The 26,506-nt window shown below is 40.0% G+C and overlaps 3 protein-coding genes across 3 annotated transcripts; 1 reads left to right on the forward strand and 2 right to left on the reverse strand.

Annotated features, from left to right (window-relative positions):
• Positions 1-3,321: 3,321 nt before the first annotated feature.
• On the reverse strand, positions 3,322-5,179 carry LOC149068710 (uncharacterized). Its single transcript, XM_089251204.1, has 2 exons — positions 4,834-5,179; positions 3,322-4,550 (listed from the first exon to the last, which is right to left on the reverse strand). Exons 1-2 carry the CDS (start codon positions 5,177-5,179, stop codon positions 3,322-3,324), a joined length of 1,575 nt encoding a protein of 524 aa, XP_089107330.1.
• Positions 5,180-5,964: 785 nt separating this feature from the next.
• Positions 5,965-7,011, forward strand: LOC149068711 (uncharacterized). Its single transcript, XM_089251206.1, has one exon. The coding sequence runs from the start codon at positions 5,965-5,967 to the stop codon at positions 7,009-7,011; it is 1,047 nt and encodes a 348-aa protein (XP_089107332.1).
• A 6,233-nt stretch (positions 7,012-13,244) lies between these two features.
• On the reverse strand, positions 13,245-16,630 carry LOC149068712 (uncharacterized). The gene is made up of 3 exons (XM_089251207.1): positions 16,000-16,630; positions 14,903-15,652; positions 13,245-13,936 (listed from the first exon to the last, which is right to left on the reverse strand). Exons 1-3 carry the CDS (start codon positions 16,628-16,630, stop codon positions 13,245-13,247), a joined length of 2,073 nt encoding a protein of 690 aa, XP_089107333.1.
• Between the last annotated feature and the right edge of the window lie 9,876 nt (positions 16,631-26,506).

A 26,506-nucleotide genomic window follows, 5' to 3' on the forward strand; every position in this document is an offset into this window, starting at 1 on the left:
AAAATTGAGGGAAAAAAATTATTTAGACCTAAAAAATTGGTGAAAATAATTTCCATCCGCTACAGCAGGGGCGACAAATCCGTAATAAAAAGGTGAGGAAAACATTACATCGATTGAAACCATAAAAGCCAAATTCTTTCTTTATGTCTGTTCTGGGCACCAAATTCGAAGTGAAAGGGCAAAAAAATTTCATCAACCAAAAAAAAAATTAATTCTGTCCGTACAGATGAGGGGATTGTCACTTCCTAAATGAAATGTCAAAAATTTTTTTTTTTAATTTAGAAAATGTTGGTATGGGGATAAATTTAGAGGAAGGGTGGGCATATAAGACACTAAAAATGTCTCGTTCTCGTAAGCGATTTCGTCTTGTTCCTTCGGAATCCCCTGGGTAGACCTTTTGGCCCGGGTATATTGGGGCTAATAACATTATCCCCCCCCCCTCGGATTATATACCCGGGTATATCGGTTTTGTTTCTAGTGCTATTTCCTATACGACTTCGATTGACTTGATAAGTCTCATCTCCAATATTCCCAGTCCTCCGCGGTCATAATAAAGAGTTCAGCCCGGATTATATGCACTTAAAAAGCCAAAATATGCACTTAAAAAGCCAAAATATGCGCTTAAAAATGCAAAATAAGCACTAAAAAATCCTGAAAAGGTTAAAAATTCCGAAAATTTGTAGGCTAACACAAATAAGAAAATATGCATTAAAAAAATCACCACGCAAAAAAAAGAGCAGATATATTTTCAAAATGCATATTTTCTATTTCTTGGTGCATATTCATTTACAAAAAAATATTCCCACGTATGTATAATACGTGCAACTAATATCCATATATTTTTTATTTAAGCATTTTCAATTCCTAGCTTGTGATAGCTGTGCTCAGTGCCAGAATACCAGTAACAACAGGAGATATCGACACTATTTGTAAAAAAAATTCACACTTTTCACATGTTTCTAGAAACAGCGTTACAATTAAGCGGTTGATATTTGGAAAATACATTATTACAAACATCTCTATTAATTCATTAAGGCTTCTTGGAACTGACTGTTCAAGGGGTGCTCGTCGAACGTCTGCATCTGCTAAAAGTTGAAAACTGCCCTCTCCTCCCCCCACGAACAAGCAGAAGAAGCCATTTTGTCGTTTTCCTACGCCCAGTGCTGTTGCGAGTAAAATGGTCATTTTGTGGAGAAAACAGAGGGGCGTATGTTAAGCTCTTATAGCATAAGGCCGTATATTTACGGCCAGGACCGTTTGGAAGTCAAAAACTCCGCGCGTAAAAATACGTGCAGGACCGCCGGTCAGTTAAATCCCTCTTGTAGAAAAGAAACCGATGTTACGGAAATATTATGAGCAATATTTATTTGAAAAATTATAAAAAAAGTGACAGCTTAAATGAACGTTCAAAAATATGCACTTACTCTGAAAGTTCTTTGATTTTATGCATTTGTGTATGCATTAATGCTAAAAAAAAGGCAAAAATATGCAAATGCATATAATCTAGGCTCTAATAATGAGTATCGACTAGGGAACCGGAATATGCCTAGAAATGCTTTATGTCAATCAGTCCTCGATATAACGAGGAGCCATCCATGTCTGATTCATTATGACATGGACGTCGAGGGTACTCGATGTTGTTATTGCACCGCGTTCGGCGAGCGAGTGCTGCGCGTGAGATAGCAAATATTGGCTTAACACTGCAATATGATCTCGTCATATTAGGAGCTTGTCAATTACAGTGGTATATATATATATATACACTATATTCAAATCAACGCCCTTATACGATTGTTATACATGGGGCATAGGAAAGCCCCTTCATCCTGGAATAACTCGTGAACCGTTGATCCCAGAAGCAACTTCCAGTTGGAAAAATGATCTAAATTAAATATAAACCTCAGATTCGTCATTCATCTGTCGTGGTTCTTTTATGAATGCACAATATCTACTATAAACCATTGTTTCCCAAAGTGGGTATTATCGCCCACTGGGTGTGGGGGAGGGAGCAATGGAAAAAATGATCCGGTGCGGTAGGAGCTTCTGCTATAACATATGTTGATTTGAATCTGGGTCGAAGAGAAATTAAAAAAAAAATGAAGGTGACGATGGAACGAAAAAAAAAAATTTGGGACATTATGTACTAAACCAGGCATCTTTAACCCGTTGCTCGCGAGCACCACAGTGCTTGCTCCCTGAAGCATCCAGAGTGCTCGATGCTCGTGTCCGATTTCGTACTCGCGAGCACATGACCAACGTTCCAATTAAGTTACATTTGCACAAATTGCATTCAAGGATTGAAACATCCTGATTTGAATGCACTCGTATGTCAAACTTACCGTAAGGGTCTTTTATACGACGAACGGAAAGCACATGAATTTTCATCAAGAATAAATTAATACCGCGTTACATCTCATCATGAATAATTTATAATGATTAAGTCATAGTAAGAGAATCCTGGCAATACATGCGATTTGTAAACATTTAGGAACATGTGGAATCGAAGAATGAGTGTTAAATCGGATTTGTCGTTTAACGCTGAAAATTCGCATTTCTCTCATCATAATTTGAGCGTATGCAAATAATTAATATGCAATATTATCGTTTGGAAAACGCGTCATATTTCATGAGTGCATATTAAAGGTTTTGAGGATTCGTCTCGATACTATCTAAAATTCGAACACGACACTAAAAAGAATGAAACTGTAAAGGGATTTGCCGTATTTTGTTGTGAAAATGAATGAGTTGATTCGATAACACAGCAAGAGTAGAATTGCGTACTAGAAATAACATGTCTAACATTGCTTCCGAATCATATTCTATAGATCCTATAGCATAATGACATTTTAACAAAGTAACTAAAAATGCGCTTTTCGTTATTTGATCGTCAGAAACATTAATTACTACGTAAGGGGTTCTCGACCCATGTGTCGTGACCCAAACTTGGGTCGCAGGAGCTTCTGAGATTGGGTCTTAGAAATCCATATTCAATCTGGTAATGGATTCATGTGTTGCGCCACTGATTTTAGGAGGACGTAATATCTGTTCTGTTCGCGTCTGCGAAAGAATGGAATTCCCGGTTTAAACGAAAAAACAAACTTTATTTAATTCCGAATTGATCAGATGAAAAATTGAGCAGTCATGCTTCTCGATCGGCGGTAACAACAACACTCATTCGTACACACTTAGCACCGAGGACCAAACATCCACATACGAAAATTAAAGAAAAAATATATTTAAAAAAATGTGAACACAACGCCATCTCGTGGCGTATTACCGAACTGTAAACATACTCCTGCCCTAATTAATTACTATTAATTATTATTGATTAGAGTCAAAGGGAAGCTTGATGATCTTGGTGATAGTCCGCTTGTAGAGGCCCTTGCTAGTCTTCACCGTTACTACACGAACGAGTCCATCAGTTCCGGGATGTATTTCCACAATTCTAGCAATCGGCCAGCTTGATGGTGGAAGGTTGCTCTCCTTAAGTACCACAACATCACCTACGGGCAGGTTAGGGCAGGTGCTCTTCCATTTATGCCTTTGTTGCAGAGAATGGAGATATTCAGTGTGCCATTGTTTCCAGAAACTATTCTTCAGATTCCGAACAAGTTGCCATCTCGTTGACGGATGCTTGACATCGTCCACTTCTTCTGGAACTGAGCACAGAATATCGCCAGTCAAAAAATGAGAGGGTGTCAACACTTGCATCGAATCTATGTTTTCTTCGTTGTGAGCCACCAATGGTCTGGAATTGAGTATTCCTTCGATTTGACACACTAGAGTAGATAGGTCTTCAAATGTCAGGCGTGAATCCCCAACGACTCTTTTCAAATGAAACTTGACTGATTTAATTCCGGCCTCCCAAAGCCCTCCAAAATGAGGAGAGGAGGGTGGTATCATGTGCCACTGAATTGAGCGTTGGTTGAGGAAATATGATATTTTTGGATTGTCATTTATCTCCTTCGCGAACAACGTTAGTTCGTCGAGCTTACGCCTTGCACCAACGAAATTCGTTGCATTATCACAGTACATATTCAATGGCGCGCCACGTCGCGCATTTAATCTCTTCAAGGCCGCAATGAAAGAATCCGATGAGAGATCACTCACAATTTCTAGGTGTACAGCCTTAGTTGCCAAGCATATGAAAAGAGCAATGTATCCCTTCGCGAATTTGGATCCACGACCCTTATGAAGCTTTATCTCGATAGGGCCAGCAAAATCTACACCACAGTTCGTGAATGGTCTGCTCACGGTGACTCGAGGACCTGGTAAATCAGCCATCAGCTGAGAGGTTGATTTGCAACGGAACCGGAAACACACAATGCACTTGTGAATAACTCTATGAATTATCCTCTTAGCTCCAATAATCCAATACGATTGCTTCAGGATGTTGGATAGAAGCGTCGGACCAGCATGCAGATTCGCAATGTGAGATTCACGAATAATAAGCAGACTAATTGGATGATCTTTTGGCAGAATGATCGGGTGTTTGGCTCCATATGTCAATTTTGCTCGTTGAATCCTGCCTCCTGCCCGTAAAACACCATCTTCATCGATGAATGGATTCAGTGATCCAAGAATGCTTTTACAGTTTAATGGTTTTCCGTTGCGAATGCAATTTATCTCATCGTTGAAGGAACAGTCTTGAACCCACCGAATGATCACCTTCTTTACACGTTCTATGTCAGACAACTGCTATGGCTTCACAGTGGGTTTCGCGGTGTTGCCGTCAGTGGGTTTTGTCCCGATGCATTCTGACAAAAAATCTGAAACAGTATGCAACGATACGAATGATTTTGGACAGAGATGAATATTTTTCAAATAAATCACTCAGAGTGTCGTTGATCGATGTTGCGTATGAGTATATTGGATCCAGTCTTTCTTCAGGTATAGGTGATGATTTCAGCAATTCATCATTTGTCTTAGGCCAGGTTGCAAATGGATCACGGAGATATGGTGGTCCATGCCACCAGAGTTCACATTCTTGCAGCAGCTCAGGACTGATTCCTCGAGACGCAAGATCAGCTGGGTTGTCCTTTGATGTGACGTGATTCCATACACTTACTGGTAGCGTATCGAGAATCTCAAAGTCCGGTTGTGTAACACTGCGAGACGCAGACGGTGTTACAGTTTCTGGCGCCTCGACGGTCTCTCGTAATAATAGAGCCGCCGACATGAAGGGAACCGGCGAGTTCCGAGAAGCAATTCTTCTGAGGAACCGCTGGTACCATCGGGCCTATATAAGGTGGGACGCTGCTAAAAACGGGGTCTTTTTCCCCGTAGTCAAAAAGGAAGTGAGAAGAGTCGAGGTGAGAGAAGAACGAAGGGAATCTCTGGTGATGAGTACGGACGATCAGGATTGAGATGGGTCCGAAAGATTTGGTGGTGAGTGCCGTATAAATATAGTCTCGGGATTATCTCTCTCAGTAAATAATCTAAGTTCCATTTCTATGCAGATAATTAATCACTTAAAATTCGGCCTGTCAAGTTCATGTATGTATGTGCGATGGCGTTATATCATGTTGGATAAGGATCTCCTCTTTGAATAGCTCTTATTTTTAATTGTTAATTGAATAAATTACTTTGTTATTACTAACCCCTTCGTGTGAATTCTATTAGTTTTCAATGGTCAATTTCTTTGTTGACGGACGTCACAAAACACAACGCAAAAATAGTCCTTAATCGTAAATTTAATTGTTTTTCATTTTGTGCCCCTTCCCCAGTCGACACCGTCACAGTGGTGCCAGGTGACCAGGATCCATATCCAACATGATTAAAGTGTTATGTATTTTATATGCCGGGCTGTTAATTGTTAAATTTTATGCCTAGTATTCGCTTATTAGTGAGGAAAGTTTATTGTTTGGTATATGTTGGAAGTTTTATTTTTGATGAATCTTAATGAGAATTACTGCTGTGTCCATATTTAGTTTAGTAATTTCGTATTAATTATAGTTAGAAATAATGGCGAATGAAGAAATTTTGGGGGATGTAAATTCTTCGAACGGTTCTATGGGTCGGGCGTTAGTTAATCCTATTGCAGGATATTTTTCATTGTTAGGCAGTTACAGTGGAGCGGAAGATACTTTAACAGCTTCTGTTTTCATTAAAAATTTGGAGGATATAGCTGCATTAGCGAATTGGGGTGATGTTGAGAAGATAATTGTGCTGAAAGCGAAATTGAAGGGTAAGGCGGCGGAATTTCTTGTCGATAATCCCGATGTATCTTCTGAAACCAATTTTGAGACTTTCAAGTCTAGGTTTCTAACACATTTTGAGGAAGATATCCCGTTGGCTTGTAGGCTTCAACGGTTTACCACATGTAAGCAACTGCCGGGTGAATCGGTGAAGAATTTTTCGTCTCGGTTGAAAAGATTGGCCTTTGGCTTCTTGCAGGGCAGCAATTCGGATGACGAGCAAGTAAAAAGACTGTCCGACAGGACAAAATTATCCCAATTCTTGGCCGGATTAAATCCCGGATTACAGAGATTTGTAATGCACCAGAATCCCGAGGATCTCGATGCGGCTATTCGCACAGCCTCCCTCATCGAGGCGAACGAAGCCATGATACAGAAGTCCTCGTCCTCGGTGATGTGCAATGAAGTCGAAGCAGGTTCCCAGCGAGATGGATTGACATCACTGTATAATTTAATAGCTGAAACCAAACGACAGACAGACTCCCAAACTGCTCTTATAGCCCAGTTGACTAAAGAGATAGCGGGCCTAAAAATGTCCCATTCTGTTCATCCTCAGGCTTCTCAGCCCATAAACTGCACTAATCAGGGAGTAAACGGGCTTCCTGGGATGCAAATCATTTGTTTTTTTTGTAATAAACCTGGACATACCTGGAGGTTCTGTAGGGCGAGGGTACAGGCGGAGGAAACCAACCGATACGTATCCCCTCCCAACCCCACACAATGGCATCAGTCGGGAGGACGTTTTCCCAATGACAATAGGAGTGGGAGTGCCGGAAAGAGATGGATTCCTCGGAATCGAAATCGGCAAACATGACTAGATCAGCGGGGGAGGGAAAAAGCCAGGATCAGGGCCTGTTCGTTCCAAGGGGTGTCCAGAAATACTAACAGAGTGAACGAGAGAGAGAGAGAAACCGAAGTGGAAGAGAAAGACGTTTTGCCTAAGATAACAGCTGAGATTGGCAAGAGGTCGTTCACTATGTTGATTGACAGTGGGGCCGCTGTTTCCCTCCTCAGCCAGACTTTGGCCCAGGATCTTTTTAGGAGAAATTTATGCAAGCATGTGCCATCCGAAGAACTGGTAATAAAAGGCGTTACTGGAACATCCTTGAGGTATAGCGCTTGTGTCCAGGTGATGTTGACTGTCGGGGGCAGAAAACAGCTTCAAAAATTCTATATATTGGATAGAGAACTAAGCCCCCATTTCGAAGCACTGGCTGGCTTTGATTTTTTAAGAAATCAAAAAATGATTCTGGACTTTAACAAAGCCATTCTGTTTAATGATGAGATTCGCTTGCCCCTACTGCCATCTGGACAGGCCATGGGTGTGGCAGCTCATGTTGCTGAGGTAGCTGTTTTGAAGTTAAATAAAAAGTTAAGGCTACCGGCCCGAACCCATAAATTGATTTTCGTGAATAATCCCGGAGTGCAAAATACGGGTCCTCTCCTAGTTGAGTCCTCCCATTCACAGGGTGAAAAGGAGTGGCTAGTCGCTAATGCGATCACGAAAATTAATGAAAACGATAAAATTGGTATACTTCTTGCTAATACATCTAACCGGCCCAAGCATCTAAATAAGGGAACAAGAGTGGCTTACGTGTACCACATGGATGATAAAGTCGACCAAGAAGAACCAATACCCTTATCGAAAAAGAAATTGCCCCCACTAAGTGACAGAGATTTTAATTTGAGTGAGGTGCCCAGTACCATGAAAGGACCGCTAGTGAAGTTACTTCTTAAGTATAAAGGTGCTTTTGCTAGAGATATCACGGAACTCGGAAGAACTAATTTGGTCCCGCATAAAATAAATTGGAATAATAAAAAACTGAAACCCTCGCCAATGTATAGGACACCATACGCATTACGCAATGAATTGAAAAATCAAATGAATGATTTGCTGGAGGCTAATATTATTGCTAAGAGCAATAGCCCTCTCCCTGCGCCTACCCTATTGGTGAAAAAGAAACCCAGTGGGTACAGGTCGTGTGTTGATTTGCGGAGGTTAAATGAAACCATTGAGCCAACTCCTATGCTATGCCCCGTTTGGAAGATATATTTGCCCAACTCAATGGAGCAAAATATTTTAGTTGTTTGGATTTGAAGTGCTCCTATTTCCAACAAGAAGTGGCTCAGGAAGACAGACATAAGTTAGCATTCAGAAACGAAGAAGGTGTGTTTGAATTCCAAACAACCCCCATGGGATTGAAATCGGCATCCGCCGCTTTCCAGCGATTGGCTGATGCGTTGGTTTCGGAAATGCAAGATGAGAAAATATTCTCGTTTGTGGATGATTTGTTAATAGCGAGTGATACTTTAGATGCTCATCTAATTAAGTTGGAAAAAGTTCTTCGTACGCTTAGCAAACATAATCTAAAGCTGGCTCCCTCTAAGTGTCAATTTTTGAAAGAAGAAGTATGTTTTCTAGGACATAAAGTTAGTGCAGCGGACATAAGTCCTAGTGATGATCACCTGAAAGCTATTGAAAATTACCCGCGACCCACATCGGCAAAACTATGTAGACAGACTTTAGGTCTTTTCGGATTCTTTCGCCGTTTCGTGAGAAATTTTGCCGACCTGGCTAAACCTCTCACAGATTTGACGAAAAAGGATGTGAAATTTGAATGGGGTGAACGGGAAGAACAATCGTTTCAAAGCCTAAAACAGTGTTTAATGTCTCCGCCCATATTAGCGTTTCCCAGATTTGACCAGCAATTTTTTCTCAGTTCAGATGCCTCTCAAACTGGAATAGCTGCGGTGTTATTCCAGGAGCATGCTGATGGACCGCATGTTATCGGGTACATGTCTAGAAAGTTGAAACCCCCGGAAACAAGGTATGCAACAATCGAACAAGAGCTCTTGGCAATTATAGAGGGAGTTAAATACTTTAGAGAATATCTGATTGGACGAAAGTTCACTATAGTTAGCGATCATCGCCCGTTGACGTATTTGTTGTCTTTGAAGAATCCCTCATCACGATTAACTAGGTGGAGTTTGGCCTTGCAAGAATACGATTATGAAATAAAACACAAGCCTGGAAAGGAAAATTTTGTCCCCGATGCTCTCAGCCGATGTTTCCATACCACTGACGTAGACAAGGATGATAATGAATTATATGACCGTGTCAAGTCTTCGCAATATGGTGATCCGGCAATAATGGCCATTATAGAAACGCTGCGTGGATCAGTTAATCCCAGGAAGGTTTCTGATTCGTATTTTTTGAATGAAGAGCTCTTGTACCATTTTGCCCCACCCCACATACGACCTACTAAAGAGCGGTACATAGAGCAGTTGGTGGTCCCGCAGAGCATGAAGAAAGAAGTGCTTGAAAAAACGCATGACAATTTAGGCTCCCATCAGGGGTTTGAGAAGACATTTGAGCGTTTGAGACAGGATTATTTTTGGATAAATTATTATGCGGAATGTAAGCAATATGTTAACACATGTAAAACTTGTATAGAGCGTAGAGGATACAATGCTAAACACAAGGCACCTCTTATGCGCAATGTTTGCGCCTCCGAACCATGGGAGGTTGTTAGTTGTGATATTGTTGGCCCCCTAGATCTGACAATTGCTGGTAATAGGTACATATTTGTCATGGTTGACCAATTTTCCCGTTTTATGGAAGCTGTACCTCTGGCTGATACTAAATCTGCCACGTTAGCAGAAGTGTTTTTCCGAGAAATTATCTGCCGGTATGGGAGACCCGAAGCTTGTTTAACCGATCAAGGTAAAAATTTGAATGAGTCAGTTTTTAGAGAAATGCTTGCCAAGCTAGGCATCCGCAAATTAACAACCAGTGCATTCAGGCCGTGCTCTAATGGTATTAATGAAAGGTCCCATGCATCTATATTACACATGTTAGCTTGCATGTCTAATAACACGGAGGAATGGGATAAAATGCTTCCTCATGTGCTAATGTCATATCGTAGTGCGATACACGCCACTCTCCGGGATTCTCCCTATCATTGCCTTTTTGCAAGGGATATGCGACTTTTTCCATCTGTATTAAAGGAGAAAATTGCTTGGGGTTATTTCGATTACGAAGATTATATTAAGACCCTTAAGATAAGAATGCAACGTGCTCACGAGATAGTAAGGCAACACCTCGAAGAAGCGGCTGAAAAACAAGAACAACAACGAGCACAGCATTCCATAGACAAAAACATTCAAATAGGTGATCTCGTATACTTGTATACGCCCCAAGTGAAGAAGGGCCAGGGGCGCAAATTGGCGCGCTATTCTAAGGGTCCTTATCGGGTTGAAAAACAATTGAGTCCTGTTCTCTTCGAGATAAAACACACTGAAGATAGAAAAGATGTCCAAAAAGTTCACTCAGATAGGTTGACTAAGGCTTCACTGGATAGGACATTTTTAGAGGTGAGAGAGGGCCCCGACACTGTAGAAAATGAGAAAATCCTCGAAACAAACCAAGATGCGGAATCTAGTTCTTTAATGGTTTCAGAAAGAGAGGAATGCGATACTGAATCGGATGAGACAGAGATTCTGCCGTGGGAATATTTACAATCTTTTTGTCGGCCGATACAAACGCCCCAAGGAGCTGATGCAGCACAATCTCACTCCGATAGCGCAAGGGAGATTTCATTATCAAGTAATGTAGGCAATGAGGAACCGCAGTACGGGCCTGAACAGCAATCGACTGAGGCCACTCATAGCAGATACAATCTCAGACCACGACACACTCGCATAGCGCATGTAGAAAGCACTGATGTAAATCAAACAGCTGTTAAATACCCTGCCTCTCTCACGGAGAGAGTGTTGAAATGGTTCTGGAATGACGAATAATAATTGAAGAGTGAGAAATTTTTTTTTTAATATTAGAAACACGTGTATATAGTACTTGTTTTCGAAGTATTTGGATTATTTCAGCGCATTATGAATTTGAAATGCCTTTTAATGTGTTGTTAATAATTGTTAGGGTATCGTATTGTATTTGTATCGTAAAAAAATATATAATTATATATATATATATGTATATCTTGACACATGTAAATTGCAATGACATTTTAACCTTGTAATGAGAGAGAAATTTCTTTTTCTTCTTATGGCACTCACTACTTTATGTATATATGTATATGTCTCTATTATGTTTAATGACAGTTTACACCACCAAAGTGACCATTGTGAATGCGGATTCCCTAAGCAAACAATAGTTTTGTCACTCAATGTCGGGACTTTCACGATGATGATGGTAGCTAAAGTAACAGCCCATCCCTCTTCGCGGCAATTTTCTCTCGTCATGTGTATATACTCAAACAAAACAGTCCGGAAGCAGTTCTGAAACATTTTTTTTGGAACCGCACCTCTTTGTGTTCAGCTTAACGACGACGAAAATGGTTTGCCGACATCTGGAACATGCTGATGGAAAAGTCGGAAGTTTAATGCAATGCCAGGTGGTTACTATGATTGGGCGCCGGCTCATAGTTGTGATAAGGTGACTGATGGGTCCCTGAGGAAGACTGGGTAGGTCTTCTTATCCACAACACCTGTGGATTGATGGGAGGCATCTCCGACAATCCAAAAGCCGCCCGGTCAAGTCGGCCTGTGAAAACAAAACCACAAAGAAGACGAACATCAATGTGTGCGCGAAGAGACTGTGTTGTCTTGTCGGACGCTCGAGACGGCTTGTCGCCACGTCGGAGTCGATATGCTTTGTGTCGTGATAAAGACTCCCATAGAGAGACTTGATCCACAAAGAGACTTGAAAAGTGTAGTGCGTGTGCCATCTGAATGACGGAATTCAGTGTTGTTCAGGGAAAGAACATAACTTCTTCACAGTGTTTTCGGGTTTGAAAGAAGTGTCGGGATTAGTGAACTAAGAAGAAAAAAAAAAATGATGGAGACTATTCCGAAAGTGTTTTGTGTACTCTTTCCATAGCAAAGCCTTTTCTTTTCCTCACTCTACAATTTATGGTTGAGATACATTTTTATTTTTGCTTGTATAGGAATTATATATACCGTAATATTGGAAGTTGTTATGCATGGGACTGAAGTTTATCATTGTGTTGCAAAAGAGCAAATTAATAGTTATGTATGTAATCTGTATAACCAATGTATATAGAGTGAGTGATTGTGTGTTGTTTTTTTTTTTTGCAAGAATAGGTTGACATGTATGTTTTTGTTGAATTTGAGTTTTACAGGGTATTTATATAACTAGAGAGATAGAAGTATGAAAATCAGGGCCTCACCACCATTAGGATATTGATTTTTATGTTTAATATGTGAGCTATATGACGATGAATACCGACGTATCTATAAATCTACGGTGTCGATTTCCATGAAGGGGAAAGGTATGTAACACTGCGAGACGCAGACGGTGTTACAGTTTCTGGCGCCTCGACGGTCTCTCGTAATAATAGAGCCGCCGACATGAAGGGAACCGGCGAGTTCCGAGAAGCAATTCTTCTGAGGAACCGCTGGTACCATCGGGCCTATATAAGGTGGGACGCTGCTAAAAACGGGGTCTTTTTCCCCATAGTCAAAAAGGAAGTGAGAAGAGTCGAGGTGAGAGGAGAACGAAGGGAATCTCTGGTGATGAGTACGGACGATCAGGATTGAGATGGGTCCGAAAGATTTGGTGGTGAGTGCCGTATAAATATAGTCTCGGGATTATCTCTCTCAGTAAATAATCTAAGTTCCATTTCTATGCAGATAATTAATCACTTAAAATTCGGCCTGTCAAGTTCATGTATGTATGTGCGATGGCGTTATATCATGTTGGATAAGGATCTCCTCTTTGAATAGCTCTTATTTTTAATTGAATAAATTACTTTGTTATTACTAACCCCTTCGTGTGAATTCTATTAGTTTTCAATGGTCAATTTCTTTGTTGACGGACGTCACAAAACACAACGCAAAAATAGTCCTTAATCGTAAATTTAATTGTTTTTCATTTTGTGCCCCTTCCCCAGTCGACACCGTCACAGTTGGCGACAAAGGTTTTCCATCTTCGTGGATGTGACGACAACCAGGACAAGACCACTCTGGAATCAGTCCATGCAAAAACTTTAATGCCTGGTATCTTGATAAATTTCAGCACAGATTTGAACAGCTGAGCCAGCAGGAATGCACCACAGAGTTCAAGTTTTGAATTGACAGCTGTTTCACAGGCGCTACCTTAGTCTTCGACACAAATAAAGTGACCTTAGAATGCCCAGAAGTTTCTTGACAGTAATAAATCACCGCAGCATAAGCTTGAGCTGAGGAATCACAAAATCCATGTAACGATATTGGACCCTCTGATGCCGATACACAACGAGGCACCTTTAGCACATTTATTGCATTAAAATGAGCTTGAAAGTCAACCCATTCCTTAGTTAGAACATCGGGTAATGGATCATCCCAATCACATTTCACCACCCACAACTTTTGGTAGAATATTTTGATCCATACTATACATGGGGAAATTAATCCCATTGGATCGAATATCTGAGCAGATCTAGAGAGGACTTTGCGTTTCGTCAAGGGAACATCAATGTTCAAACATGGTGTGAAGAAAAAGGCATCATCCACAGAGTTCCAGTTCAATCCCAATACCTTGGACTGTTCATTGCTGTCAATTGCAATATTGTGGTCATCACAATCTGCATCCAGCTCCTCTAGAAGTGATTGCGAATTCGATCTCCACTTACGAAGCTCAAAACCTCTGATTCGAAGTAACGAAGACACTTGTGAGCACAACCGCTTGGCATCTTCCGCAGTATCTGCACCGGATAGCAAATCATCTATGTAGAAGTCATTAGAAATTATTCTTGCTGCATCTGGATAATCGCCATGACTGTCAATGCTTATTTGCTTCAAGCATCTAGTAGCCAGGAACGACGAGGAAGACAAACCGTAGGTGACAGTTTGTAATTTGTACACAGCGATAGGATCGGAGGAATTTTCACACCATAATATACGTTGGTATTATTGATCAGAAGGAGACACAAGTATCTGTCTGTACATTTTCGCCGAAAATGTCTGCCGAAAATGCAATTTTATGCACTCGAAAGGTCAGCAATATTTCAAATATATCACGTTGTAGTTTAGGACCAACACCAAGAATGGAATTCAATGAGACGGAATTCTTACTAGCACATGATCCGTCGAAAACGACTCTCAACTTTGTGGTTGAACTAGAATGCTTATGTACAGCATGGTGAGGGAGAAAAAATTTCTGATCATCTGGGATCATCGAGCAGTCATCATCAGCCAAGCGCATGTGGCCCAAATCTGCGTATTCTTGCATAAACGATCTGTATTCCATTGACAATTCTGGGTCGTGCTTGAATTTTCTTTGCATCGACTAGGTATTTAATTGCCGCAAATGCGCAAAATGCGAGCCGATCTCCCCGTTAAAAAGTCTCGCCACAGAGAGCAACAGTCCTACAACGATAAATCATTCAATCATAACACTTCACTCATAGTTAGAAAAACTGGTGGCAGATGGCAGCACTACACATAACAAGCATTACAGAGAAACAAAAAAAAACTTCACGTCAGGTTTCACTACACGTACATTCCCGCATGTACCGATTCGTTAGGGGTTCCGCGGGGGGGGGGGGTGCATGTGTGGTGTAGCAGTAGTAGGTAGGGCCTCCAAAAAATGGCTCGGGGGATCCATGATGTTCTTAAGTCAGCCACCTCGTTGGGCAATTTGCCTGTTGTGGCGTTGTATTTGTATTTGTATTTATTTTGTGACTGCAGACGCGAGAATGCAGAGTCATAAGAATTTCCCAATTTTACATCAGGTTTGCAGATTGGAAGCTTCACAACAAAACGTCCATTCTCGTTGATCGAGACATTTTCCTTGAAATGCTTTTCACAGAATTCCTCCTCAGGAGTTAGTTCAGGAACCTTTTCAAAAGGAATTGATTCGATCTCCCAAAACCGTTTCAGTTCGTCATTCATGCTGAGATTTGTCACTGTCAATCCAACAACCGAAGAGGCATTGTTGATTTTGCCAGTAACGATCCATCCCAATCTCGAATTTTGGGCAATGGGCTCCTTGTTTGCATTCATCACCTGACCAGGAAGAATTATCGAGAAGAAGTGATCAGCTCCTATGATTAAATCAATGTCACTTGGAGTAGAAAATGTTGGATCCGCCAGGTTTAGACCATCAAGCATGTCGCGATCTTTGAACTTGATCACCGAAGATGGTTGAGGAGCAGTCAATCTCTTTAGCACAAAAGCATCCATGTTGAATATTTCGCGTTGGTCGTATTTTGATGTTATGCACAAACTGACAGTTCCTTGAGTAGTAGTCGGCTGAAAAGATGCCAATCCAGCTACTGGGACACGGACACAAGATGATATCTTAAGGCCAAGCCTCTGGGCAGTTGATTGAGAAATGAATGTAGCCTGAGAACCAGAATCAAGTAGGATTCTGAAACTTTGATAACGACCCCAGGCATCACGGCCGATGCCACTGCAGTAGGCAACAAGGCAATGTTTCCCTGTGCAGCGTTGAGAGATAGTTCAGGTGGTCTTTCCGAAGAATTTCCAGTGCACTTGACAGCTGGCTCATCACGCGACACCGAAGCACTAGCATAGTTTGAATGCATTTGCTCGTGGAGACTGGAATGATGTCTCGCGTTGCATATTCGACATGAAAACTGAGAGCAGCACTTCTTGCTCAAGTGCTTGTTTGACAAGCAATTAAAACAAAGATTTTTATTCCGCACAAAATCCTTGCGTGCCGCGACACTCAGATTTTTGTAACTAATACAATTCGCGACGGGATGGTTACCGTTACATTTTGGACACTTCACGTCAGACAATCTAGATGCAGCGCTAGACGTACCTTTGGGTTTCACTTCAGATGCGGAATCGACTGCCGTATCCTCGATAGCCGATGATCTCTCGTTGAGGAAATCGATGAAGCTCTGGAACGTTGGAAAGTCTTTGTCGACGGTCCTCTCGAACCACATTCGGCGAGTATCGGCGTCAACCTTTTCAAGCAGCAGATGTATCAACCATACGTCTGGGTTGACGGCCCCATCACCAAGAGTTTTCAAGCCCCGGACGACTTGTTCGGAAGTGTCGGCTATACATCGTAAGTTAGATTTCACACTGGTGACCCTGGGCTGATTCAAGAAAGTAGAAACCATCGAGCTGGCTATTTGCTTTTTCTTGTCGTAACGCTCCACCAGCCTTCCCCAAGCTTCTTGATAGCTAGCCTCCGAGATCGGAATGTGGCGGATGACATCGGCTGGAGCTTTCTCGAGGAGTCCTTTCAAATAATGAAACTTCTGTATTGGGCTGAGAGTTTCGTTATTGTGCACAACTCCTAGATACATGTCCTTGAAGCTGAGCCATTCCATGTATTCTCCGCCGAACGCGGGAATGTTCAGCTTCGGGAGTTTGAACCCACTTGACCCAGTGACCGAGTTTTGCACTTGGGATGCGTAGTTGGAGTCCGACGCCTCCACCATCTTCTTGGCATTGATGATCTGATTCAGATTCGGATCCCGGCCGAGCCCCCAAAAAATGTTCTGTTCGCGTCTGCGAAAGAATGGAATTCCCGGTTTAAACGAAAAAACAAACTTTATTTAATTCCGAATTGATCAGATGAAAAATTGAGCAGTCATGCTTCTCGAACGGCGGTAACAACAACACTCATTCGGACACACTTAGCGCCGAGGACCAAACATCCGCATACGAAAATTAAAGAAAAAATATATTTAAAAAAATGTGAACACAACGCCATCTCGTGGCGTATTACCGAACTGTAAACAATATCATTATCTCATTCTTTATTGAATATCATTATCTCCATTAAAAACCGACGCGAAAAAGTCATTGAAAGCACTACACATATCTACATTGCTGTCTAACCTAGACCCTCCTATCGAGAGTGGGGGGCCAACTGTCCCCTTACATCCATTATTGACGTATCTAAAATTATTTTCGGTCAGAGCCAATGTTATCTTCCAACCTAAATTCAACTTCCTTTTTACTATCCCTTATTGTTTTCTTCAACGCTCTTCTTTTATCAGTCACGATGATAGGTCACCTCGTCCACTTTTATACTCTCTGAATGATCTTTTCTTTTCAAGATAAAGGTTCCGCACGCTATCCGTGAACCATAGAGGGTGCGATGTACAAACACGCTTTTTTCGAACAAAGGGTATGACGTCGTGCAAAACAGAGGACAGCTTCGTACTAAATTCTTCCCATTGACCTACCACCCCTACTGACTCCAACCGGTCTCTTTGAAAACTTCCGCTAACCTTCCTCTCAAAACATCAAAGTTAGTTCTCCGAAAACAAGGTTATATACATATTAGATACATAGTATATATATATATAGATTATTTACAATATTGACTACAATTTTCTTTTCCAGGTACCTTTTGCTTTTAATATAAGCCCTCAAATTTTTTTCCCCCCTGCATATTTCAATGCTTCAAAATTAAAGTGTCAACCATAATTTTATTGACAATATCTCATGTCAACCAATACGAGCTGGAGATAATTAGCTTAATCACCGGTGAATGTGATAAATTCGCAAAATTTATCAAACTTACCAAAATGGTCGAATTATAACCGGTCATTGTCCATACCTACCGGATTTATCATATTTACCGCTTATAATAGCAGAGACGGGATTTTTTTTTTATAGTTCTTCTTCACGCGCTGTCACGTGCTGCTAGAACGAACACCGTTTAAACTCCGCCCAGTGGCGATGACGCGTTTGTGAAGATCTCTTCATCAACAGACAAAACACAGACTCGCACCACAACGCAACCTGCAATTGAAAGAGAAGGAAGTGATTTCTTACTGTCCCGTAGCTTTTGTTCAACGCATTAGAACTGAGACTCGAGAATTATTCCTGGGTCGATCCGCCAAGACAGACTCATCACCAGTCAGGGGAAAAAAGTACTTTTTTACCGTGGTCCAAGTGTTTCCGTGCTGCCAGTGTTTGTAACGACAATTCGCCCGTCCGTGCAAACAAACAAAGGACTCGGGAATTTGGTGCCGTGGCCCTCTACAAATTTCAAACATAAACTGTGGGTGTTTGTCAAAAAACCTCGTCGCTGCAAGCAAACGAAATACTACTGATTTTGGAAATTCGTTGAGGATGGATCTTTCAGCGACTGGAGAGACGTCTGAAGATTCGAGTGAGGAAGAGGAGGAGTTCTCGATACAGGATCTGATGGACGACATCGAATCGAATTTGTCGGAGGGTAATTTTCCGGGAACCTATGCGGCTATGGAAAAAAACCTTCCCAGGATGATGCGGAGGAGTTATCGTCATACCGGTTTTCTTCACAGCATGAAGATCTTCAATTTTGCAAAAGACGCCAGAGTCATCTACTGCGCCAAGGACATAATTAAGGACTTTATAATTAACGGCGCTGGTGACAGTGACGACGATTGTGGTGATAACGTAAACATCGCCGAAAAAATTGAAACTGAGAGTTACGAGGCATTCTCTAAAGTTATTCAACTTTTCACACGTTGCGAATCGGAATTAAATAAAATGCGATCTGTGACTTTTGTCGGCACCAAAATTACCTTGTACGATTTCTTGCTGGAGACCGACTCCGCCCGGCTGTCCTCCTACGTTTCACTAACGAATTTCCGAACCTGGAAGAAGTGGAAGGCCCGTTATTCAAGGCAGTTCCCGATTTTCTACGGAAAAATAGTCGAACAAGCCAAAATTGGTGGCACCAGATGCTGGATGCTAAACAAATGTGAAATGATAATGCGGCACTCGGAGTTTGCCGTACTACCACCGGAAGTGCGAAGCATCATAATGGGGAATTTGATGAATCATCACCTGGAAAACATCGTGGACTCCTTACCGGATACCTCCGAAGAAGACAGTGCTGAACGGGCTGATCCCCCAACAGCAAAGAATCATCGTGGACAGCAGTCCAAGTACGCCCGAGGGAAGCAGCGCTGAGCAGGCTGATCGCCAACAGCAGAGCAGCATGGATTGATTCCCCCTACAGGTTCATGAAACACTCAGATACTGTTGGTGTAGACGGAGATGATGTACTCTTCGAATCGATTTCTAAAAAAGTGCCATGGGACTTTTGCAGACATTGACTGGATAGATAAGATAAGTTCAGTAAACTATTCTTTCTCTTTGTTTTTTGCTACCGCATTTTCCCCATATTTACCATTATATTTTCTTTGTTTAACTTCTGATAATAATTTGTCGAAACATTATAGCACTCTGCTTTCCGCTATATCCGATAGATGTTTTTCTCTATTACGCAAAAAAGGATTTTAGAACGATAAAGATTACTTCAGTTACCCATTTATGACCACGCTTATAATTCAAGACCAAATTGTATAATTGTACGACTGGCTACTGATATAACATATTTTCGAAGTTTCAAAAAATTTTGACTTTAATTTAGCATATTTTTCTTGGTAATGAATATGAATTTACAATCAGTTCATTTTTAATGAATTTAAATAATTTACTCAGTTTCGTCAAAATGATTAATAATTATGCTTTTTTGGGAAACCTCTCATGTGACACGTAATAAAAGGAAAATTGGAGAAAAATTATCTTTTTATACATATTTTTAGAAAAATTATTTATGTTCGTGGTCAGGAAAAGAATGTTCCAGGTTATTATATTTTAAAAATTACATTTTTGAGAACGCATAGAAAATCATACTTCAATGTCAACCAATTTTAAAAATAACGATGACACTTCTTCGGCCCCTTTTAGTTTCCAAAAATGTTTTAGTTTCATATAGAAATTTGTATGAAAAGTGTTTGAAATACATCAATTTTTAAACAAAGCGTTGCGTTTATGCAACGTCAGTCAAGAATGGGTCAAACCAACTATGATTTTCGTCTTTTTCTCAGTGAGGTTTTCTTTGTTCAATGTTCCTTTGTTTATTTGCTTTTATTTTCTTTGTTTATTATTAGTTTTAGTCGTTTAATTTTTGATAATAATTTATCAAAATACAATACACTGCTTTTTCTGCCTGATTTTTTATTTCATTAATTTAGAAAAAAATGATAACAATTGTTTATGTTTTGTGAATTATCCGAGATTTAAAAATCGAATTTCACGAATACGATAAAATGTGTGCAAATATTTGTGCGTGAGATCATGACATGTTTGGTCTATGATATTCACCAGTTTGATCTAATTTAGTAACTGCAGTCGAATGATTAAGAGATTGTACAGTTTAACTATGTTTTAATCAAGAATAAAATGAAAATTAATGTTCAGTTCATGTTTACGAATATTTTTTGAGTTTATTATTCATTGTCTCATACTGAGAAACATGCAACGACGTGAAAAATTCATTGATAAACATTATATGATTGGTGAATTTTTCTGATTTTCCTCTGATATATAAATCGTGAACTATATGAATATAGAATTTATTAACAACGATTTAATCATATATTCAAATGGTTTTGTCTGTCATAAAAACAACTTTATATTTCTTAGCAACAAATTTTCGTAAATCTGAAAATTTTCATCAATTGAAAAAACAACACAAGGAGACCACATCGATTTGCTCATTATAGTATCAACAATAATTTATTATTAACAATGTCAGTCTACAGTAACTTTAATTTCCCCGGTAGAGAGCACTGTTTGATTTTTCATACGTCTCTATGATGAAACATCTATCCTAGGAAAAAAATGTTGAAATATCGTCGCTCTGCACATTGCAAAGTATGTACGAAATCGTAGAAAATGCAGTAACATGTTATGTTTGGAAATGTAAAAGTCTTTTCCCCATCAAACATTGTCTTCTATCGGTTGAAACAAAAAGTATTATAAATAATGTATTGTGAATGGAAAATTTCAAGAAAATCTGTGACAATAGCACGGATTTGTTGCAGTTCTTGTATTGTTTTCACCTAATAACAATGCCATTCAATAGCTCCTGAATAGGACAATGAAACGTAAATGGGTGAGGAGCCAGTGAGGATGAAAATTCAATTTTTAAGCAGACCAAGCGGGACAGGTCACTCTAACGGTTGAAAAAAAATATTCTAAATGATCCATTATAGTTAATTAATGTTGAGACGCCAGGAGAAAAGTGTAAAAAGAATTCCAAGCTACTGCTGCGTAATATTTTGATCCGTTACGTTGCCCAAATTTATTGATCAAGGGCCGGCCTTGCCAGATGCAGGGCAATGGGTATATACAGAAAGATTCCATAAATTCTCTGTCTCCCCATTTTACTGTTTACCCCATTTAGGGCCGTTCAAGTATTACGTCAGCATCGATGGGGGGGAAGAGGGTTTCCGATTTGCTGACCTCTGATGACAAGGGGGGGGGGGGGTTTAGATAATGCTGACGTCATCAACCACCCTTTATGAAAATATGAGTTAGGATTCAGAGGGGCAGAGCTGATGAGGGGGGAGTGGGCGTCAGCGTTTTGCTGACAAGGGGGGGGGTCAAAAATGGATAAAAATTTGCTTACGTAATACTTGAACGGCCCCTTTATATTTCCAATTGGAAAAAGTGTCCGAATAACGTGTAGGCAGATACATCATTGTTATTGCAAAGAGTTGAAAAGTCATCAAAATACAAAAATTAACTTATTATAAGGACAGTTCTTTTCTCAAAAGCACAATTAGAAAATTATTGCCCTGTCTCTCCTGAACTCAGCAATAACCAAAAAAAAAGAAAATTCCATGAAATATGACTGAGATATTTGTGTGAATTCAAAAATCAGAGAAAAGTTCGGAAAGAACAGTATAAACGAAGGAAAGGGAGCTTTGTCTGTCATTTCACGCTGCTCTTTCCTACGAAAAAGATGGCAGAAGGAGAAGAAAGACTAATTCTAAGAAAGCCAAAAGATAGAATAAATCTGAAAAAAGCAGCAGATGAAATGAGAATTTGAAGAAAGGCTAAAATGAAAATAAGAAATAATAGCAATTGATAAAATTCTAAGAAAGAAAGAAAAAGAATAATCGGAAAAAAAATTAGGAGGAGAAAAAATTATTCTAAGAAACGCAAAAGATACAATTATTTTTTTTAAATATGCAGAATAAGAAAAAATTATAATTCCAAGAAAAGGCAAAATGATAATTTAAAGAAATGCACAAGAAGGAACGATAATCGGAAAACAATTACCAGAAGTAGCAGACAAAATGATTTCTAAGGCCGAGCGCATAGTGGAACGAAGAGGTACGCGATACAAGAATTGCTACCAGGAAGAAAAAATTGCATAGGGATGGAGAGAAAGATGAAAAATGTCCGCAGAAAATCAGCAGGTCGAGAAGGAAACAAACAGGTTTGTTCAAGTTGCACGCTTCGTTGAATGGCTTCTTTCTCTCCTTCTCCTTGCTTCTCGAGTATGTGCGGTGTAGAACAAAACAATGCGATTTTTTTCGTCGCTAGTCTCCATTATACACTCACGTATCACTTGGTCGCCTCCCTATGTGCACAAAAATGTTCCTCCCTATGTTCCTTAAAATGGAAAAGAAAGAATATTAAAAAAAACCAAAAAGAATATTTAGAGAAAGACAAGAACACACACACGCACATGTAACGATAATCTGAAGAAAAGCAAAAAAGAAGAAAGAATTTGATAAGACACGTCATTCATGTAATTCATGAAAAGGGTGACCATACTTCCCGTACTTCCCGAGACAGTCCCGGTTTTTCCGGTTTATCACGTATTTCAACGAATACGTAAGTAAGAGTCGTTCATTTAAAGTTAATTCTTTAAATAATCGATTAAAATTATCTTCCCGACTCAAAAATTACATAACGATAATTACGACAACAAATATGAATAGTATTCATCTCGCATGTTTGCCATGTTTTTTTAATTCATTGCAATTTGAAGTGCGCTTCATTTCTCGCGATTGGCGACCTTTCTGTGATTTTTCGTCACAGAAGGTCGCCAAAAGTTTTTCCTAACTTTTGGCAACATTATTGGCGATAATTGGAATTGTCCCGTATTTCGAAGCTCAACTTCCGGTATTTTTCCTCCTACGAATAGGGTCAGCTTAGGGTGACCATACGTCCCGCATTTCCCGGAACAGTCCCGAGATTTTCTCTTTTTTTTGGCCGTTCCGACTTTTTGGCAAAAGTGTCCCGGTTTTTTTCGTATTTCACACGAAGCCTACTTGAATTTTTATTCTTTATTGAAGTCGAAAATTGAAATTATTAGTCGATAGTTACAACTATATATGGAATATTAATCTCCCGCATTTGCCTTGGTAAACGTTTTTTTTTTTCGTGGAATACATTTTAATCCACTGCAATTTGCAGTAATGCATCATTTCCCGCCATTGTGATTTTCCGTAATTTCAACAATATTTGGCAACTTTGTTTGGTTTTGGCGTAGTTTTTGGCAATAATTGGCGATGTCCCGTATTTTCCCGTATTTGGAATGCTGATGTCCCGTATTTCTCTCGAGGAAATATGGTCAGCCTAATCATGAGCAGATATATGTTCAAATGGGCTGACCATACATCCCGCATTTAACGGGACAGTTTTTCTTTTTCCGGCCGTCCCGACTTTTTGGCAAAAGTGTTCCCCAGTGTTTTTCGTTTTTATATGAAGATTACTTGAATTTTTATTCTTTATTGACGTCAAAGATTGAAATTATTTTAAACTCATAAATCATATTACGCGATAACTAAAACTATCAATAAGAATATTAATTTCCCACATTTGTCTAGGTGAACGTTTTATTTCGTGGAATGCATTTTAATCTACTACAATTTGCAGTAATGCTTCATTTCTCGCCATTGTGAATTTTTCGGAATTTCAGCAATATTTGGCTACTTTGTTTCCTTTTAGCGTCATTTCAAGAGATAATTGGCGCTGTCCCGTATTTGGAAACCAAATTTCCCGTCCTTCTTTCGAGTAAATATGGTCAGCCTATATATATACACATTGGATGACCATGACATTTCCGTACTCTCAAGCATGTTTAACCATACCGACATTTGAAAATGTCCAGTTTTTGAAAAGAATCGTAATCAGGTCGCAATCTTCACTGAAAGAGTGATGATAATAATTACAGTATGAACAACAACAGATAAAAATAATTTCCACAAATTTTGTTTGATTCGATTGACACACACACTGTCAATCGGAGAACAAGGTACTTCGACGAGAGGACACTAGAATCCATTAGTAAGAGACAACTCCATATGTCATGGTCTCGCTTTAAAATATTCACAAACTGGGTTGTGAATAAATGCAATATCTTAACTCCGGAGATCGTGAATACTAAAATCGGAACTTTTAACACAAAAATAATACTCATCATTTAACCCAGTGATTCCCAACATGGGCGGTGGAATTTTCCAGGGGGGGGGGGCGGTAGAAGCTACAGGTATAATATAGGATCCTATGGGTTAGATTGCGTTGGGGGGTGATGGGAGAAAAAAATTTGTGAATAAGGGGGCGATGGGACAAAAAAGGTTGGGAAACTATGATTTAACCGATCGAGAAGCTGTCGAGTGCTCAGATAAGACAAACAAACCCCACCGTCGCCACAATGTGGTCGGCGGAAGTTTGTTTTCTGCGGTTCCCAACTTTGAGGCGCAAATGCGAGCCGATCTCCGCGTAAAAGAGTCTCGACACCGAAAGCAACAGGCCTACAAACAGTACAAATATACAATCATAACACTTAAATCAAAATTTGAAACATAGATGGCAGCACTGAAAAGTCAGACACGACACCAGATACGCGCCCAGATTGTTAGGCGCACACACTCACACGTCCGGCACAACTCACTGGGTAGTAAATAGCCCGTGGCGATAAACCGAGTTATGCTCGGTTTGAAAGTAAGAAAGAAAGTTTTCAATTCATTCAATCGTATTTTTTAATTTTTTCATACTAATTTCCCTTATTTGTTGTTGCGGGGATACTACATATACTGTCGACGCTGGGTATAACGACCGGTACGGCACAGGTACTAAATATTTTCCTATTTCCACTAGTTTATTTTCATCCAGTTTAACGACCGCTTAAAACCATTCAATTCCATTAGAACGACCGAAATCAGGTCACCCCTAGATACCTGCTATTTTGCAAAATATTGAAAAAATCCGTTGTTGATCGTTTTAAATCTTGAAATTTAATGCTTGGAGCAAAAATAGGGGGTATGAAATATATATAGTTGTTTTGAAGATAAAATGTTGTCGCTTAGGGGGGTATTCACCGACATGGTTTAAACCATATTCACAATTTTTCGTCGGAGATCGGTTAATTAATTCGGTTAAGAACCTCAATTTAACTAATCCCTGTCGATCACCAACCAAAAAATATTCACTAAGTATAAACCATGTCGGTGAATACCAACCTTATACCGAAAAACCGGTTGTTAACAAGCATAGCCACTGCTACTTCACCAAACAATAACTCTGGCCAAATCGCAATACTGCAATTTACTGCCGTTAACGAGTTGTATACGAAATGAAATCGCCATCTATCGGTGGCCACATCAAGCTCGTTAGGGAACGCGTTACTCCGACTTCCCACGTGTTTCCTTTAATTCTGAATTTCAATGCGCGATTTTACTTGATTTCTCAAAGGGAGAGATAACATGCAAGTATCAACTTTGGTTTTCATGCTGAAAATTATCCATTCGGCTTGGCTGTCTTGACCCCTTAAAGGCTTTTCACAACAAATTTGGATGATCTCCATTTGATGAATCGGTGACAGAACTGGTAACCTTGTCCGAACCTAACCGCGCATTGCTAAAAAGAAGAAGAAGGGGAAAGCAAAGAAAAAAGTAGAAGAAAAGAAAGACAAATATAAATATAGAAAGAGAAACACAGAATGTAATAGAAAGTATATAAGACAGTATGTATATTTCTTTTTTCACCCTCACCCTATGAGGGAGGTATCTGTATCTCTTACACGTATACAGGGTGACTCAGAAAAGATGGAAAAAAGGGGTGATAGTACACACAAATACAAACAATTGTCATCAAAGAATGCATGATCTAACATTGAAACGTAAACGCGTTAACGCGTTTTGAAACGGCCGCTCCCCGCAAATGATAAAACGGCATTCCTGTTGGAATTTATCGGGAGAAAAAGAACGCCATGCATGCAAATGTAACCTGGGGAAGAAGAAGAAACAGATGCAAATCTGCGTCACAGTGAATAAAAGGCGCGGATGCCAGCCCTGTGAAGTCATTCCAGCCTTTCTAACTGTTGTAACGTACGGGATAATGGCGCACTCCGCACTAATACTGAAATAACAGACATGCATTTCATTTCCAAAGCTGCAAGCAAAAACTTTGTTTTGTGTGTACTACCACCTCTTAAACTCCCCCCTCCCTTTTTCTGAATCGGATTGGGCAACCGCCTGTGGAGAAAACGCTCACCGTACATT

The sequence above is a fragment of the Pholcus phalangioides genome, unplaced genomic scaffold (genome assembly GCF_987345545.1).
Source record: "Pholcus phalangioides strain wild (caught in Gottingen) unplaced genomic scaffold, Ppha-v1.0 ptg000024l_1, whole genome shotgun sequence".
In the NCBI taxonomy this organism is placed as follows: domain Eukaryota; kingdom Metazoa; phylum Arthropoda; class Arachnida; order Araneae; family Pholcidae; genus Pholcus; species Pholcus phalangioides.

Excerpts from the sequence above, each read along its gene's own strand:
- LOC149068712 (XM_089251207.1), bottom strand. The coding sequence starts at position 16,630 with ATGGTGGAGGCGTCGGACTCCAACTACGCATCCCAAGTGCAAAACTCG. Across the intron at positions 15,653-15,999 it reads ATCTGAAGTGAAACCCAAAG|GGAAACATTGCCTTGTTGCC; the intron begins GTACGTCTAGCG and ends AACGCTGCACAG. Across the intron at positions 13,937-14,902 it reads TTATGACTCTGCATTCTCGC|ATGATTTGCTATCCGGTGCA; the intron begins GTCTGCAGTCAC and ends ACTTCTACATAG.
- LOC149068711 (XM_089251206.1), top strand. The coding sequence starts at position 5,965 with ATGGCGAATGAAGAAATTTTGGGGGATGTAAATTCTTCGAACGGTTCT.
- LOC149068710 (XM_089251204.1), bottom strand. The coding sequence starts at position 5,179 with ATGTCGGCGGCTCTATTATTACGAGAGACCGTCGAGGCGCCAGAAACT. Across the intron at positions 4,551-4,833 it reads ATCGATCAACGACACTCTGA|ATGGTGTTTTACGGGCAGGA; the intron begins GTGATTTATTTG and ends TCATCGATGAAG.